Below are 18,852 nucleotides of genomic sequence, written 5' to 3' on the forward strand. Positions count from 1 at the left end.
CAGTGGTTGAGCATCAACCTATGAACCAGGAGTTCACGGTTTGATTTCTAGTCAGGACACATGCTGAAGTTGCTGGCTTGATTCTCAGTAAAAAGTGTGCAGGAGGCAGCCAAACAATGATTCTCTATCTTTCTCTCTCCCCTTCCTCTCTGAAATCAATTTAAAAAGTTAAGAAAGGGCAGGCAACAAAAGAATAGAGAAGTAGGACTGCATAAAAATTAAAGTTTTGTGCATCAAGGGACACTGTCAAAAAAATAAAAAAGGCAACTCACAGAATGGGAGAAAATATTTACAAATCAAATATCTGAAGATGAATTAATATCCAGAATATAGAAAGAACTCCTAGAACTCAATAACAAAAAAACCCAAACAACCCAATTAAAAAAAACGGGCAAAAGGCTTGAACAGACATTCTCCAAAGACGATATGCAAATGACCAATAAGCGCATGAAAATATGCTCAATTTTAATAATGATTAGAGAAATGCAAATCAAAACCACAATGAGATAGCACTTCACAACCATTAGGATGGATACACACACACACACACACACACACACATATATATGCAAATAACAGAAAACAAGTGTTGACGAGAACGTAGAGAAATTAGGATGTAAAATGGTACAACCACTATGGAAAATAGTATGGTGGTTTCTCAAAAACTTAAGCAAAATTACCATTTGATTCAGCAATTTAAATTCTTGATATATATTATATGAACTGCAAGCAGGAATTCAAATAGCTATTTGCACATCAATGTTCATAGCAACATTCTTTAAATAGCCAAAAGGCACAAACAATCTAAATGTCCACTGATAGGTAAATGAATAAACAAAATGTGCTCTCACTCTACACATACACACACACACACACACACACACACACACACACACACTGCAATATTATTCAGTTTTGAAGAGAAATTAAATTCTGGTACATGCTTCAACATGGCTGAACCTTGAAGACATTATGCTAAGTGAAATAAACCAGATACAAAAGGAGAAATATTGCATGATTCCACTTATATGAGCCACCTAGAATAATCAAATACACAAATACAGAAAGTAAAACATGGTTACTAGACGCTGGGGAAGGGGAGGAAAATAGGGAGTTACTCTTTAATGGGTATAGAATTTCAGTTTGGGAAGATGAAAAGTTCAGGAGATGGATAGTGGTGATGGTCCACAAAATGTGAATAGACTTAACGCCATTGAACTGTACACAAAAAATGATTAAAATGGTAAATTTACATATATTTTATCATGCACAGAAAAGGGGTCAAAATGAACAAGCTTCACAATCAACTTCAAATATGACGCCTGTGTATACAATATAAAAATGCATGCAGTTTATTACATTAGAAAATGCACATTCAATCATGCAGAGGGTATATTAACTGATTAAAAAGTTTTGCCCTCTATGAAGCCAATAAGAATTAACAGAAAAATGTCATCTATATTCTGGATAACTAAAAAAACAAAAAAACAAAAAAACCACAAACAAACAACAACAACAACTCCATGTGAGATAATGGACTTTGTTTAATAAGCAATGGATTTACAAGCATCATCTTGCAATGCTCCAAACAGAGGCTGGAATGTGTCTGGGGTTATCAGAGCTCAAAAACCCACAAATCTATCAAAAAGATAGAAAAAAAAAATGGCAGGCTGGGCAGGCAGATCTAACAAAAAGCCTTCTCTTGTCCACTATCTTACTAGGTGCTATAGATTCCAGTTAACACCTGTTTATGGTCTTTAGTTTATTTTAGGAGTCCTTTAGAATCTACTTGGGGATTAAGTTCTCGATTTTTTTCTTTCTACTTAGTTTGCTGCTAACAATTGCATCTCAAAGTCACTTTTTGGGAATTTGTGAATACACTTAACGTTAAGTGATGTTAGCATTAATGTTCCTAAGTGAAGAGAGAGAAGTGCTCCAACACATGTTGGAGATTAACAAGACAGTCAAATACTTCAATTCTGATAGTGCTGAGAATAAAATTAAGTGTACCCTAAACTATCATGTAATGCCCTTCAAAGTCAGTTAGGGAAGAGAAGCAACAACTATTTTGAGAGCAGTTTTGCAAAGGGTCCCAGAATAGTTTCACCCTTCCCCCATTCCCAAGTGAAAAGGATTGGTAAGAAAATTAATGAGTGTACAAGAACTCTGTGAGAATGAGGACTACACTTAGATCACTCACCAGAGCCCCATTACCCGGCACCATACATTGTATACAGCAGGCCTGTGATTATTTATTGACTAAATAAATCTTAGAGACCTGTTATCCCTTCCCCATTCTCAAACAGAACTATCTGCTCTCCCCCATAGAAACTGCCTCATCTCTGGTTTGCGGACTCTTTTTGAGAGGCACTTTCATTGGCTTCATTTAACTTTGAAAAAAAGTTGGGGGAGAGTGAGGACATGTGCTTACTAATCATCCTTTTCCAGATTGCCTCATGCGCCAGAATAGATTTTTATTATTGGTCTGTGGCTGCTAGGGCTGTAGGAAGAGTTCAGCCTGACCTTCCCAAGCTACGGGGAATGAACACTGCACATGGCTGTCAGAGAAAAGCTCTTCCTTTTTTTAAAAAAAAAATAAACAAACAAACTTGTAGACTAACCAGAGCTCTCTGTGGTAGGAAAGTCACCCTTTCTCTAACTGAACAAAACTCAAGATGCTGTATTCTTTTGTATGAAAATGGTATGTAGTAAAACCAATCTGAATTGGTCCATCAGGAAAAAGGTAGCATCTTGAAATACCTCACAGACAGCAGTGGTATCAAACAGGATTCAGGAATGCTCCACAGGCAGAATAGAAAAAAAAAAAGAAAGAAAATGAAGCCATTTATAAAGGCAGTTTAAATAACAGGATGGACTCTCATTGGTGGCCTCACGAAAGAGAACAAATATGTCACAGGGAACAACTGATATGCTAATAGAGTCCTATCCATCTGGCTGAGGAAAGAGCCACTGGTTGGAATACTGAGAAGCTTGTCTATTAGGAAAAAGGCTTGCTGGGTGCCTCACTGGAAGAGCTAAACAGCTTTTAGGAACTCTGGAATACATGGTCATCCTGTAGCTGACTAGTCCTGTTAGCAAGAAATTCGAAGAAGGGTTACACTGGTGCACTGGCAAAAAGAGGCAGAGCAGAGCATATGTGGGCTTTTAAAAATTGGCTTGGGGCTTATATATCTGGACTCTCACCTCATGCATACCTTGGCCCTCCAACTTAAGAATAAAGTGAGAAGGAAGGGAGATTATGTGAATAGGATGTCTCATGTTGTCCTTTTAAAAATAGGACTCACCAGGCCAGCATGGCTCAGTGGTTGAGTGTCAACCTATAAAGCAGGAGATCACAGTTCAATTCCAGCCAGGGCATATGCCCGAGTTGTGGGTTCGATCCCCAGTGTGGGGCTAATCAATTATTCTCTCTCATTATTGATGTTTCTCTCTTTCCCTCTCCCTTCCTCTCTGAAATCAATAAAAAAAAATTTTTTTAAATAAAGAAAAGGACTCAAGAGTCTCATTCTGAAACCAAGTTCAAGCCCAAACCATGCGCTAAAGTCCCATCTCTATTTTTATATAATGCAGAGCCAAGTGCAGGCACTTTGGGAAGTGGGGAAATCAGTCCAGACTCCAGGAAAACAAACACAATGCTACCTGCATCTCCAATCAGTCCTTACCATAAAAAGATCTGCTCAGAAATAGTTGTTCAAAGCATATAGAACTCAATTACTAAAGAAAATCTGCCCCAATGAGGGCTCATGTTTTAACAAGCCAAACAGCATCATATTAAGCTGAACTGAGGGTTTTTCTAATTGGCAGTTTCATCCATTTCTAAGATTTCATTTCTTATTTTAAAGAATCAAAATGACTCTCTGCCTAAAATAAAAAGAAATGCCTTATCACCCACTCTAAAATAAGAATTCTCCAAATTTTCACCTACATTTCTTCTATATAATTTAACAAACCTCTCATATGGCACAAAAGCTGAAGCCATAGTACTATTTAAAGTACTATTAACAAATCCCTTACTAATTCCTCTTAGCAGCCTAGCTCTTGCCACTCCCACTAGAAGCTCAGTCACAGAATCCCTCTGCCATTAGAGATAGGGCAACTACTTGATCCCAGCCACCAAGCAGGGTCACTCTAGGGAGAATAGTAGCTTACCTGCTCCTCAGACAGTTGGGATATATGATTCACTGCAGCATAGGATTCAATTTTGGGGTTAAAGTGGTTGATGATGGCTCTGAAACAAAGAATTAACATTAATATAGCACTGGATGGAAAAGAAGAAATGCGTTAAAAACAAGTATTGTGTACTGTCTGGTTTGGAGTGCAAGAGCATGGGAGTGATTGTCGGAGGGTAATTGTCTCCTTACTGAACATGAGATCATTTGAGGGTGAACTGATAACTCTGAAGAGGGAAGGATTTAATAATTTATTAGAGACAATAGAATTAAGCATCTCTGCTTTGCAAATGAACTAGAGAAAACTTCACAACCAAACAAAAAACAAAACCAACCATCCTTCAGACAAGAAACAGGACCCAGTGGGCTGTCCACTAGGGGGCCCCGGTGTTTCAGTAGGGATGGAAAGTAGTTGGCTCTGCTCTGAAGAGCTCCAAGGGGAGAACAGGGCACTCTGGACCTACACGTATGCTAAATGCAATCTCTGACGAAGGTGAGCTTTATCAAAGCCTAGAATCAATCTTCATACTTGTTAGTTAATATTTCAAATCAAAATTTTATTTCCAGCCATTGAAACCAAAATCTGAGTGTCATTTTCAAATACTCCCTCTCCTTTACTTCCTCACATTCAAGGTCACTAAGTCTTATCAAATCTACCTCTGAAAAAATCTCTGAAATCTGAAATAAATAAATTTCTCTAAAACCAATGCCTTGATATAGGTCCTTGTTGTTTCTTTTCTGGGATAGCAGAAAAATCACAGATTTTAGATATTAGTAAGAGTTTAGTATGAGTCTATCCTATATAATAAAAGTCCAGCAACCATAATGGCAGAATGATCAGTACGACCGCTTGACAAGTCGCTATGAAGTGCACTGACCACCTCTTGGTCCCTTTCTCCCAGCCCGCAGGCTCTCATTGCTGGATGGTTAACGGGGAACTGGGGTGAGTAGCGGGTGATGCCAGTGGTGCCAGGCCAAGGCCCCAGCCTTGGGAGACATCACAAATAAGTGTTAAATATATCATGGTAATGTAAGATAGAGAAAATAGGTTGAGGAGCATTTCTTTTGTAATTCTTAAAATTATTCCAAAATAAAAAGTTTATTAAAATGTGTATGTGGCCCTGGCCAGAGCTGCTCAGTGGTTACAGTGCAGGCCCTTGCACTGAAGGGTCATGGGTTCAGTTCCTGGTCAAGGACACATACCTTGGTTACAGATTCAATCCTCACCTGGTTGGGATACATGCAGGAAGCAACCAATTGATGTGTGTCTCTCACAGTGGTGTTTTGTTTTGTTTTTCTCCACACACACACACACACACACACACACCCGCTTCCACTCTCTAAAGAAAATAAATGGAGCCCTGGTTTGGCTCAGATAGATCAAAAGGTCCCAAGTTCGATTCCGGTCAAGGACACATGCCAGGTTGTGAGCTTGATTCTCAGTAGGAGGCATAGAGGAAGCAGCCGATCAATGAAGCTCATCATTAATGTTTCTTTCTCTCTCTCCCTCTTCCTTCCTCTCTGAAATCAATAAAAATATATTAAAAAAAAGAAAAAAAGAAAATCGATGAAAAAAATATCCTTGGATGAGAAGTAACATGACAAAACAAACATTTGTGTGTATGATAGCGTAATAGAAATCAATGTTTTCTTTTCATATAACTTATTGATTGTAAAGAATTCCATAACCATTGAAAATATAACCATAACCAGGTAAAAAAATATAACCATAACCAGGTAAAAATATAAAAACCAAAAGTTTTACAAAAACATGGTCTGGAATCCTACTTTGACCACTTATGATTCTGAATGATTTTAGGGAAGCTATAATCTCTCATCAGAGAAAAAAATAATACCTTTCTTAGCACTTAGCACAGTACCTAGGAATAGTACATTGTAGGCGAACAATAAATGTTTGTTGAAAGAGTGACTAAATCTTAGAGGAATCTTAGAACATTTATATAATAAAGCAACATTAAACATCTAGCACAATGCCTGGCATACAGCTAGTGCTTAGTAAATAGTCAATGAATGAATAAATTAAATAAGACAGAAATGGGTCAGAGTCCTATGCTTTATGCTGCAGAGCATATATGCTCATATTGTTTGGCGGAAGGTATGACAAATTTGCCAGTCTGGGAATCTATATTTGGAATGAAGATAAAATCAACCTCCAACCTGCCCTGTGACATTCTCTTCCAGAGCTTCAAATCTCAGCAGGTGATTAAGGTCTCCCTCCCACCAGACAAACTGAGAGACTGTTTAGGAACCTAAGAGATGTGGAACAGTCTAAATCCAGTTAGCAGTCTCAACTCAATACCCACAAAGGGCACTGAGTATATGTCTCTGCTTTACTTTTCTTGCTGTTTCTTTAGGGCTGTTACTTGAAAAATCTGAGTACTAATCTGATCTACTGGAGATGCCGGACACTAGGCTTAGGAGATAAGAAAAATAACCTGGCACTGACTGTTATTTCTTCCAGCTTCTTTAGGAAGGAATTTGAGAGCGGGATTGGGAGCTTCATACTGTTGAAATAGAAATATGTTCTGAGATAACAAAGAGATGACAAAACACTGACACCAGGATAAGTCGCCCAATTGAGTGACACATGCATTTGCAGTGATCGAAATACTAAGCTTCTCCTCTAGGAAGTTCGGAGGCTACCAGGGCTCCTCTGGGTTGTGGTTCCACACCGCCCCCACCTGGCCATGGCCCTAGACTGGGACTTATGCTCTCAGTGGAAGAAAGATGAGACACCAGATTTATGAAAGAGAGAAAATCTTTTTTTTTTTTTTTAAAGGCTTTCCTTCCCACTGATATTATTGCCAAAAGGATTTGCTGTCATCTCTTCTGAAGATTTTGTGCGGGTGAAGGGGTAGAGAGAAGAGGAAATTTGAGTAGGGAATAAATCATTAAACAGAGCCATATGGAAAGATTAAGGCTTCCCTTTGATAAGGGTGGCAAGACAATTAAAGAGAAAAACAATAGTGTGTGTGTGTTTTTCCCCCCAAGAAATGGTGCTGAGACATTGGATATCTATATGCAAAAAAATAAGGTTAGATCCCTATCTCACACCATATACAAAATTAACTCAATGTGGATCACAGATCTAAATGTAAGAATTAAAAACTATACAATTTTTAGAAGAACACATGAGAATACTAGGTGTGTTGGTTAATAATGCAGATTTTTTTCAACAGATGGAGTTACACATATATTGACATATATGCAATTTTAAATGTATGCTATTTTGTCGAATTGACAAGCTTCAAAACTGCATATGTCAAATGTGAAGATGTTAATAATATATTTTTACACTTAAAAAATGTCGAATTTCGTGCCAAAAAAGAAGCATTTGTGGAAAGTTATAATTCATTACTTTATTTTGAAGAAAAATGCTGCTGAATACTTCTGGAAGCTTCTGGTGAACATACTCCATTTCAAGATACTTGTGAACACTGGTTTAAACACTTTAAAAGTGATGATTTCGATGTGAAAGACAAAGAACGTCCAGGTCAACTGAAAAAGTTTAAAGACCAACAATTACAAACATTATTGGATGAAGATATGTGTCAAACTAAAAAACAACTTGCAGAAAGATTAAACATTGCTCAGCAAACAATTTCCAATCGTTTACAAGCAATGGGAAAGATTTTAAAGGAAGGAAAATGGGTGCCACATCAACTGAACGAAAGACAAATGGAAAACCGAAAGTCATCAGTAAAATGTTTCTTCAATGGCATGAAAGAAAGTCTTTATTTGCATCGAATTGTGACTAGTAATGAAAAGTGGATTTATTTTGAGAATCCCAAATGCACAAAATCATGGGTTGATCCAGATTAATTATCAACATCAACTGCAAGGCCAATTCGATTCGGAAAGAAGAATGCTCTGCATTTGGTATGATCAGGAAGGTGTGCTGTATTATGAGCTTCTAAAACCAGGTGAAACCTTTAATACTACCAACAACAGATAATCAATTTGAACCATGCTTTGATCATGAAAAGACTAGAATGTTCCAGAAGACACAGCAAAGTAATTTTGCTTCATGATGACACACAATTACACATTTCAAAACCAGTTAAAGACATGTTAAAAGAGCCCTAACTGGTCTGACTCCGTGTATAGAGGAGCGTCGGCCTGCGGACTCAAGGGTCCCAGTTTTGATTCCGGTCAAGGGCCTGTACCTTGGTTATGGGCATATCCCCAGTAGGGGGTGTGCAGGAGGCAGCTGATTGGTGTTTCTTTTTCATCGATGTTTCTAACTCTCTCCCTCTCCCTTTCTCTCTGTTAAAAAAAAAAAAAATCAATAAAATAAATTAAAAAAAAAAAAAAGAGAGAGACACATTAAAAGATCTTGCCTGGGAAGTATTAATCCACCCACTGTATTCACCAGACCTTGCTCCTTCAGATTACTACTTGCTTCAATCGATGGCACATGCACTTTCTGAGCAGCACTTCAAAACATAGGAAGAAGTGGACAACTGGGTCTCTGAATGGTTTGCCTCAAAACAAGAAAAGTTCTATTGGGACGGTTTCCACAAATTACCTGAAGGATGGGGAAATATGTAGGTAGTGACGGACTTTACTTTGAATAAAAGCACTTTTGATGTTTCTCTTGAAATTATTGTGTTTTCTTTTATTACAAAATCTGCTATTATTAACCGGTACACATAGTAAATCTTCACAAGCCTGGGTTAGGCAATGATTTCTGGGATAGGATACCAAAAGCACAAGTGACAAAGAAAAAGTAGGTCAAGTTAAAAAATGTTTGTGCTGCAAGTGGTACCATCAAGAAAGTGAAAAGAGCCGAAACCGGTTTGGCTCAATGGATAGAGCGTCGGCCTGGGGACTGAAGGGTCCCGGGTTCGATTCCAGTCAAGGGCATGTACCTTGGTTGCGGGCATATCCCCAGTAGGGGGTGTGCAAGAGGCAGCTGATCGATGACTTTCTCTCGTCGATGTTTCTAACTCTCTATCTCTCTCCCTTCCTCTCTGTACAAAATCAATAAAATATATTTAAAAAAGAAAGAAAGAAAGAAAGTGAAAAGAAAACCCAGAGAATGGAAGATAATATTTGGGTATCGTACGGCTGATAAAGAACCCCAATGAGATGCCACTTCACACCCATTAGGATGGCAATAATAAAAAAGACCGTAACACGTGTTGATAAAGACATGGAGAACTCTCATACATTGCTGGTGGGATTGTAAAATGGTACAGCTACTTTGGAAAATGATTTGGCAGTTCCTCAAATGTTAATAAACAGAGTTACCATATGACTCAAAAATTCTACTCCTGGGTATAAACCCAAAAGAATGAAAATATTATGGCTACAGAGAGCCCTGGCCAGATAGGTCAGTTGGTTAGAGCACTGTCCAGATACACCAATGTTATGGGCTCGATCCCTGGTCAGGGCACATACAAAAATCAACTAATGAATACATAAATAAGAGGAACAACAATCAACGTTTCTCTCTTCTTTCCTCTCGCTCAAATTAATTTTTAAAAAAACATATGTCTATACAAAAACCTGTGTACAAATGTTCATAGTACCATTATTTGTAATAGCCAAAAAGTAGAAACAATTCAAATGTCCATGAATGTATAATGAAGAACGGGTAAACTGAAGAAAGGATAAACACTATGTGGTATGGCTATAATAGATTATTCAGCCATAAAAAGGAATTTAGTACTGATAAATGCTACAAAATGGATGGACCTTGACAATATTAAATGAAAGAGGCCAGACACAAAAGGCCATATATTGTTTGATTCCATTTATAGAAAAGGTCCAGAATAGGTAAATTATTATATATAGAGAAAGCATATTAGTGTTTGCCTGAGGCTAAAGGGAGGATTAGAGGAGTAATGAAGGTTGACTGCTAATGGGTATAGAGTAATTTGGGGGGGGGGGGGGATATAAAATATTCTAACATTAGATTGCATGATGGTTATATAGTAAGTTGTACATGTTAAACGGGTAAATTATAACATATATGAATAAATTTGCTTTTTAAAAAAGATTAAGACCTCTTTGCCTCCAGCAGTTCTTGAGAAAGTTGCTTTCTCCAGCAAACAATTCTGCTAGAATTTACAGATCCCAGAGTGTTTCACTTACCAAGATGACTTCCTAGAGCCTGCATCTGTTAGCAATGCTGGTGGCAGGAGGAAAAGAAGCTCATTGGGCCACTGTAATTTACTGTATAAATTACAGCAGATAGAGTTTAAGGAGCTTCTGGAGAAGCCTCTGTGTGTACCACGAGAGGACAGCAACGTGGTGAGACTGGCAGGGGAAACCACATGTTTAGGGAGGACCAACCATGCCTGGAGATAAGAGAAGGTCAACTCCTGGTGATATGTGTGATCTCTTTAGATTAAAAGGTTTGCATTTGGCAAATGATGTCAACTTTTGGCTATTGAAAAAAGAACTCTTTGGAATAAAAAAAATTGGGAGTAGATTGGTGCAGGAGAAGGAAGGTTATTTTTAACACTCCTGACCACTTTTTTATTTTTATTTTTTTTAAGAAATGGCTGAAGCTGCCCACATTACTCAGAAAGTCATCCATCCAGGACTATAAAGAGGGTTTAAAGAAATAAGGCCCGACTATCCAACCTATGAAAGAAGGAGGTGGGGGGGAAAGAGATCAACCAAAGGACTTATATGCATGCATATGAGCATAATCAATGGACATCGACGGTGTGAGTGTGTGTGTGTGTGTGTGTGTGTGTGTGTGTGTGTGTTGAGGGCATGTGCTGGAGGGGTGGGGGTGGCCAGGGAGAGGTCAATGGGGGGGGGGGGCTTATGTAATACTTTCAACAATAAAGAATTTAAATAAAAATTAAAAAAAATAATAAGGCCCAAGGAAAGGGAAAGAAATCTGGAGGTAGAATTTGGTGGACAAAGGAAATATAATTTTTAACCAAACTTCTAGCTTTTCTCAAAATGGAACTAAGTGCTCCATGTTAGCAAAAACCAAATTTATTTTGCTCACCAATATATTCTCAGGCCTTTAGCAAAATGTCTGGCATACTGGCAGATTTGATTCTTAAAACTGAACGAATGAATGAAAGTCTGAGAAGGTTTCTGTCCAGTCTCACCACAAACAAGCTCCATGATCACCAGCTAACTCCAAAAGTATGAAAACAGCAGTAAAAATATTTTATCCCTATCATGGGGAAAAATATGGCTTAGACAGGAACAGCTGTCCTCCAAAGAAGTGTCTCTCTGTCTCTCTCTCTCTCTCTCTCTCTCTCTCTCTCTCTCTCTCTCTCTCTCTCTCTCTCAAAGCTTCTCATCTCTAATCATACCAGGAGGCCAGAGAAAAGCTTTCTGACATTGCCTATTAATCTCTAGTAGCTTCTGAAAGTTAGCCTAAGTTTCTGTTGAATCGGGGGCGGGGAGGTGGGAGAGCATTGGGGGAGTGTGTTACATGCTGGTATGTGATCTCCTAGTGCAGCTGAATTAGACAGCCCCAAAGAGGAAAAAGAAAAGAAAAAGACAATGGCATAGTCAAGGGTATTTCAGAAGCCAGCCTCCGTGAGGGATGACTCTGCACCCAAAGCACCTTTAAGGGCAAGAATCTGGGCCACCCTCCAAGCAACTGTCAACTCTGTCTGCTGAAGACAGGGGTCACTTACACAAACTGAAGCAAAATGAAGTGGACAGATGGAACAGCAAGGCTGAGCTGGGGATTTCTTGGTCCATTTTAAACTTATTCTCTCTGACTCATGGCTCTGCAAAGCAGCTCTCTTTTCCCTAGTGCTAGGTGGATGATGGCTGAGATACAAGCTAATGCCCAACTTACCCAAGAAATGCATGGAAATGCTACCTTAACAATGTAGGCAATGTAGCTTAAGAGAAAATGTGGACTCTTTTCCTCATATCCAATGTGAATCTAAAACAAATCCTCCAAAGATGCAATTTCTCACAACACCAGCCACTTCCTACAGACAGGGGGAGCATCTAAGGGTCTTTCATTAAACAACAGATAAATGTTTCATCCAGGAGCCCAGAACATGGTGACTGTTTCCTGACTGATGGCTGAAGGTTGTTTACTCGAAAAGTTTATATAGCTCTTATTCCAAGGGAGGAAACATAATTAGTATACTTAACTTGGTACATACTGAATCTTCAATGTTTCACCCTAAAATTATTCCTATAAGGCTACCAGATTTACATTAAATAGATTATGAGTGAATACCTAAATTCTGGTAAAAATAAATCTGGATCTCAAGGTTCAAACTCATAAGAGCTATAATTCTGTATTTTTAAATACTTTCTAAACACATACAACTGGATGTCATGCTTTTGTTTACACAGTCTTCTTCACATGAAATGCTCCCCCCAACATCACTAAAAAGACTGAGTCTTTCCTTGAAGACCTGGTTAAAATACCATTGCTTCCCTGAACATTATATATATATATGGCTTTAGAGGCAGTAGATCTGTATTAAAATCCTGCTTACTCCACTTCTAGGCTGTGTCACCATAGGCAAGAGACCAATCTCTCTGAGTACCAGTTTCTTCATCTACTTGGATTTCCTTTTCAAAGCTTTTCCTGTTTTCCTATATTTACACCATCTAACATGAGCTAAAGGAAACTTCTCTCCAACCCCCAAGCAGCTTCCCTTTTCCTAGACCCAAAAGAGCAGCCCAGTGTGATATATTACAGAGTATACTCTCAGATGTCTGGAGTTAAAGACAAGAAAACCATCACATTCATAACTGCTTCTACCTGGGAAACCTTCAAACATACAGGTAAAAGATTGGCTTTGGAGAAGGGGTGAAGGTATGATTAAGTGACATGTAACAGTGTTTAAAATGGTTTATCTGAGGTTGAGTTACTTAATTTCAAACCAACATTTCTTTTCATCTTCAGAACTGCCTCATATACTTCCATTTCATGCAGCAATAAGCTTTCTTCTTCATGGAGTCAATGAATCTTCAGCCCATCAATTCAACAATAACAAAAAAAAAGCTATTTCCCTTGACGCCTGTTAACAGCAGTGCATTACAAGCCTCAGAGATTCTGCTAATTAACATTAAACAAAATAAAACCTCAAATAAGAATTACCTTCTAACCTTTTCACTTTGAAACTATCTACTCAAAACTTCAGGGACTGACCTGCTAAGGTCATTCCTCTAACTTATTCTCTATGTACCAAGTCTTAACCCTTTCATGCCAAGCAGCCCCTTCCATATACGGCAGTTTCTGTGGCCATTCTTTTTAGGACACACAAAAATAGAACCTTACTATAGAAGCCATTTTGACAACCATCAGGAAGAATAAGCTACTGCCCAGTTTATCTAGTTGCTTGCTTTACCCAATGATCAACTATGCAAATTGGCCCAATTACTAAAGAGAACTTGATTTATTTTTGTACACAAACTTACTGGTCTAAGGGAGAACAGAGAACGTATATCATTGACTGCAACATAGTAACCGCATATTTTAACCTGGAGAGTGAACAATATGAATCAGCATTCCTCTATATTTCTAGGTGAGAAATATATATGTCACACCAGGTAGGTTATTTACCTATTGGGTGACATTTTCATCCAGGCACTGCATTGGACAAATGAAGGCTTAAAATTCATTAAGTGAAGCAAAGCAGGAAAGAGTTAATGTATGTGAAATGTACATGCACACAGCCTGAGGGGCAGTTGTCTCATTTTCTGGAGCTGTGTGCATGCTTATACATTTTGGCAGTTTGAGCTTTCTACTTTGATGCATGACTTTGTCCAATGTGGGTTTCCACCTCATCACCTGCTGGAAATTGGGCAATTGGTTATAGCTACTTTGCTTGAAAAATGAGCTAATTTCTAGTTACTGTGGCCCCAAACCATAGATTTAAGCCAAGTAAGAGGCCATGGGCTTTACACTTTGGCTAAATTATTTCCTCTACCACTGCCATAAGAAAATAATGAAATTCCTTCCTGCTTTAGATATACCAACCTGACATTTTTTCACTGTTTACGTAATCACAATGAATGTAAATGAAAAATGAACCACAGGAATTGAAGGAACCACAAAAGTCAAATGGACCATCTACATTTCCATAAAAGACATTACTTAATTCGTTCCCCTTAGAAGTGTTTACTTTTTATTAAAGGTATGTCTCCATAAATGAAGACATGCTCCAAAATTTTCCTAGGGGTAAAACACTGACAAGATTAACCTATCCTGGCCCTGACTGTCACCAAAATACACCAAGGTTGCAGGTTTTTAAAAATATATATATTTTATTGATTTTTTTACAGAGAGGAAGAGAGAGGAAAGAGAGTTAGAAACATCGATGAGAGAGAGACATTGATCAGCTGCCTCTTGCACACCCCCTACTCGGGATGTGCCTGCAACCAAGGTACATGCCCTTGACCGGAATCGAACCTGGGGCCTTTCAGTCTGCAAGCCAATGCTCTATCCACTGAGCCAAACCGGTTTCGGCAAGGTTGTAGGTTTGATCCTTGGTCAGGGCACATATAAAAATCAACCACTGAATACATGAATGGTGGAAAATAAATCTCTCTCTCTCAAAAAAAAAAAAAAAAAAGAAAAGAAAAGAAAAAGGAAGATTAGCTTATCCCTGCTCAGATCCCATTATTCTGTGCTTCCGCTTCTCTTGATTTGTCTCTAGTGGCAAAGCAGAAATTGGTGGCACAGTTCCAGGGAGTATAGAATGCAAACCTTGGATAAACTTTGCAATTAGATTGGCCCTGGATTTCCTATCTCCAGAAGCAAGGCCCCTCTAAACTCTCAGCTATATCTAATAAATACAAAGGAATAAAATGTGCCATGTGGGAATGTTATTAGATTTTCTGTCCCACTTCAAGACAGAAAATCCTAATACATACATGGGAGGACTTCTCGGGCAGAAATCAGCTCAAAACCCCAAGAAGTAATCTAATTTTAATTAATGGTGAACATTGCATTCTCCTGAATGTGACTCAAAAACTTTTAAAAAACTGGCATGAGCCCTAACCAGTTTGGCTCAGTGGCTAGAGCGTCAGTCAGCCTGTGGACTGAAGGGTCCCAGGTTCGATTCCAGTCAAGGGCATGTACCTTGGTTGTGAACACATCTCCAGTAGGGGGTGTGCAGCTGATTGAAGTTTCCAACTCTATCCCTCTTCCTTCCTCTCTGTAAAAAATCAATAAAATATATTTATTTTTAAAAACTGGCACAGGCCAATCACCTGAAACATTAACTACATCTCATTCCCATGAGCCAAATTAAACAATTTATTATAAAACATTTAACTTTGAGCAAGAGGGGGGGGGGGGAATTAGCAGTTGGCTTACTTAGACTTTTTTTTTTATCATTTAAAAAACAGAGGGAAAGCTCTGGTTGGTGTTGCTCTGCAGTTACAGTGCCAGCCCATGCATCACATGTTCATGGGCTCGATTATTGGTCAAGGGCATTGTACCTGGGTTGCCGGTTCTATCCCTGGCCCTAGTCAGGGCTTGTGCAAGAGGCAACCAATCGATGAGTCTCTCTCACATCAGTGTTTCTCTCTTACATCCATGTTTCTCTTTCTCTCTCCCTCTTCCTCTCCCTCCCATCCTTCCACTTTCTCTGAAAAACAACAATAACAAAAACACACACCTCTTCCTCTTCCCCAAAGTGGCCATAAGTGAACTCTAAAAATGGTTCACTATTCACTAGACCCAGAAAACTCCATGAAATCATGCATATCAAGAGGCTAAAACTTTGTATTCACTTTAAGAACACTCGTGAAACTGCCCAGACCATTAAGGATACGCATATTCGAAAACACACCAAGTATCTGAAGAATATCACTTTAAAGAAGTCATTCTGTCATTACAATGATGGATTTGGTAGGCATGCCCAGGTGAAACAGAGGGGCTGGACACAGGGTTGGTGGCCCAAAAAGAGTGTTGAATTTTTGCTGCACATGCTTAACAATGCCGAGAGCAATGCTGAACTGAAGGGTTTAGATGTGGAATCTCTGATCATTGAGCGTATTCAGGTGAACAAAGCTCCCACGATGCGTTGTAGAATCTACAAAGCCCTTGGGCGGATTAGCCCCTACATTAGCTCTCCCTGCCACATTGAGATGATTCTTACTGAGAAAGAGCAGGCTGTTCCTAAACCAGAAGAAAAAGATGTCCCAGAAGAAACTAAAGAAACAAAAACTTTTGGCCTGGAAGTAAATTCAGCATAAAATAAAATTTAAAAAAATCAATGGGAAAAAATATCCTTGAGTGAGGATTAACAAAAAATTAAAATAAAAAAAAGAGGGAAATTAATTTAGTAGAACACACACTGGACTAGAGACAGAGGGAAATATTCTGTGGATCCTATACTAGTTAGAGAAAAAAGGCACATGAATCCCAAACTAATCAGAAGAGCTGTGCATATACCTCAGAGGTAGCAAGGGAGGAATGGGATCCCATATGGACAAAGGAGGGAAATGACTGCCAATATTTCTGAGTGGTCTAGTTCGGGCATATGGACACCGTACTGGACAGGAGCGGTCCTAATGTTCGTGCACGGCAGAGAGGGGATGGCAGACAAATGGATCACATACCAGTTTTTAAGTACTCCAAGTAAAGAATGAAATTAAAAGACATGGAAAGAGGTTTATGCTCTATCCCAAGGGCACCTTTTGGAACTCCTCAGGAAAGGCAATCAGTGAGTCTGCCAAAGTAATTAAGCAAGTGAACATTTACCATAAAGCCCACATCAGTAAAGTGAACAGAGATGAATCTTATTACAGTGACTGTCAGCTCTGAGCCTGCAGGTACTAACCACTGAGATGTGGCGTTACTCGGCCCTGTCTGCTCGCTCACCCATTGTGACGGAAAGCTTCACCCTTCTTGTCAGCTCTAAAAAGCAGACTGCTTTCACCTGCTCCGGCAATGACTTATGTTGCCTTCAGAGAGGCCTCAGCACCAGTGTTGTTTTGTAAGAAGCCTGGCTATAAATATTGGGGGAAGAGGTGTGGTTGGCTAGAGAAAGGAGCCTCGAGAGATAGAGAGGCAGAGATATGGGAGAAAGCAGGGGAACTGCATAGAAGTTTGATTAGTAAGGTAAGAAAAATGGGATAGGTTAGTAGGTCAAGAAGTAAATGAAGCCCTGACTGGCATGGGTAAGAGGTTAGAGCATTGGCCTGAGCACTGAAGGGTTGTGGGTTCAACTCCCAGTCAAGGGCATCCCTCTCTCTCTCTCTCTCTCTCTCTCTCTCTCTCTCTCTCTCTCTCCCACTCCCTCTAAAAATCAATGGAAAAGTTATCCTCAGGTGAGGGTTAACAAAAAAAAATAAAGTCAGTAAATGAAGCCCTGGATGGTATCATAGCACATGCATAGCAGTGACTGAAGCATTGCGTACAATGAAGGGTTTCGGGGTTTGATACTAGTTAAGTCATGTATGGGAGGCAACCAATAGATATTTTTTTCTGTTTCTCTCTCTTCCTCTCACTAAACATATCCTCAGGTGAGGATTAAAAATAAATAAACATACAAATAAAATAGTAATCATTGCTTTAAAAAGAATTATTAAAAAAAAAGTAAATGAAAAATAAATAAGCTGCTCAAAGTATTAGACCATTCTACTTGGGTGAAGTTGATAATATCTCTCTCACTGAATAAGGAAAAAATTAAAACTTCATTGCAATATACTTTTTCTACAGGAAAAAATATACTACTGAGGCATGTTGCTTTTCCAATGTTAGTGGCAGCCTCAATATCAGATTATTGAGTTAGCTCCAAAGCAAAAGGGTCAGATTTTTCTCAACAACCTAATCCATATCTATTATTGAACAAAATGCACTATTTCCTAGTGAAATGTATACTTACCAACTATCCTAAGATTTACAAATGGCACCTGGAACAACTTTTGGCCCTATTTCTTTCTGAAAATAATTATGAGAGACAAAATGAAAGTCCCAAACCCATGGTTGGCAAACTGCAGCTCGTAAGCCACATGCGGCTCTTTGGCCCCCTGAGTGTCGCTCTTCCACAAAATACCACGGCCTGGGCGAGTCTATTTTGAAGAAGTGGCGTTAGAAGAAGTTTAAGTTTAAAAAATTTGGATCTCAAAAGAAATTTCAATCGTTGTACTGTTGATATTTGGCTCTGTTGACTAATGAGTTTGCCAACCACTGTCCCAAACTAACTAAATGGTAGCCTACGAAGTCAGGATCCTCACAAGAGGAAGACTGCAGGAATACCTGTTGAGACTAATTAAAAAAATCTCACAACATTAAAAAAGAACTCATCACAGGCCATGTGTCTATCACTCAGAGGAGCAGGTGAGAGTAGACATGTAGATAAGGTAAGACCCCTGTGTTCAGAAACCAATAAATTTCTACCTTATTATAGACAGTAGATCCTAAAGACATTGCTAGGAGACAGATATGATCAGCCAATTGAAGAAATGACATGGAATGGCTTGTGACTGAAATTGATGGAAGTCTCATAGCACATGCACACGCAGGCACCCATACATTTGTGCTTCCCTGTAGGCCTAGAACAAGAGCAAACAAAGAGCTGTGGTAGAAAATGACTTGCAACCCTACTTTCTACCACAGTGCTTTGTTTGCAACAGGCCTGCAATTTCCTTGCATTCAAAGGCAGTGGGAGGTGGGAAAAGGGAGACTAGATGACGACTATTCAAAACCAAGCAGCGCTGCCCAGGAGAG

General features: G+C 39.0%; 1 protein-coding gene and 1 pseudogene across 4 annotated transcripts in view; one reads left to right on the plus strand and one right to left on the minus strand.

The window, feature by feature from the left end:
- Window positions 1-18,852, minus strand: part of ARMH3 (armadillo like helical domain containing 3) — a 147,266-nt gene that overhangs the window by 23,714 nt on the left and 104,700 nt on the right. For all 4 annotated transcript variants that reach the window (XM_036437870.2, XM_036437871.2, XM_036437872.2 and 1 more), the window contains one exon: window positions 4,171-4,249. In XM_036437870.2, coding sequence (XP_036293763.1) covers window positions 4,171-4,249 — 79 coding nt within the window. The remainder of the gene's footprint in view (window positions 1-4,170; window positions 4,250-18,852) is intronic.
- LOC118718929 lies at window positions 15,835-16,362 on the plus strand (annotated as a pseudogene).

This window comes from Pipistrellus kuhlii, unplaced genomic scaffold (genome assembly GCF_014108245.1).
Source record: "Pipistrellus kuhlii isolate mPipKuh1 unplaced genomic scaffold, mPipKuh1.p scaffold_m20_p_15, whole genome shotgun sequence".
Lineage (NCBI taxonomy): Eukaryota > Metazoa > Chordata > Mammalia > Chiroptera > Vespertilionidae > Pipistrellus > Pipistrellus kuhlii.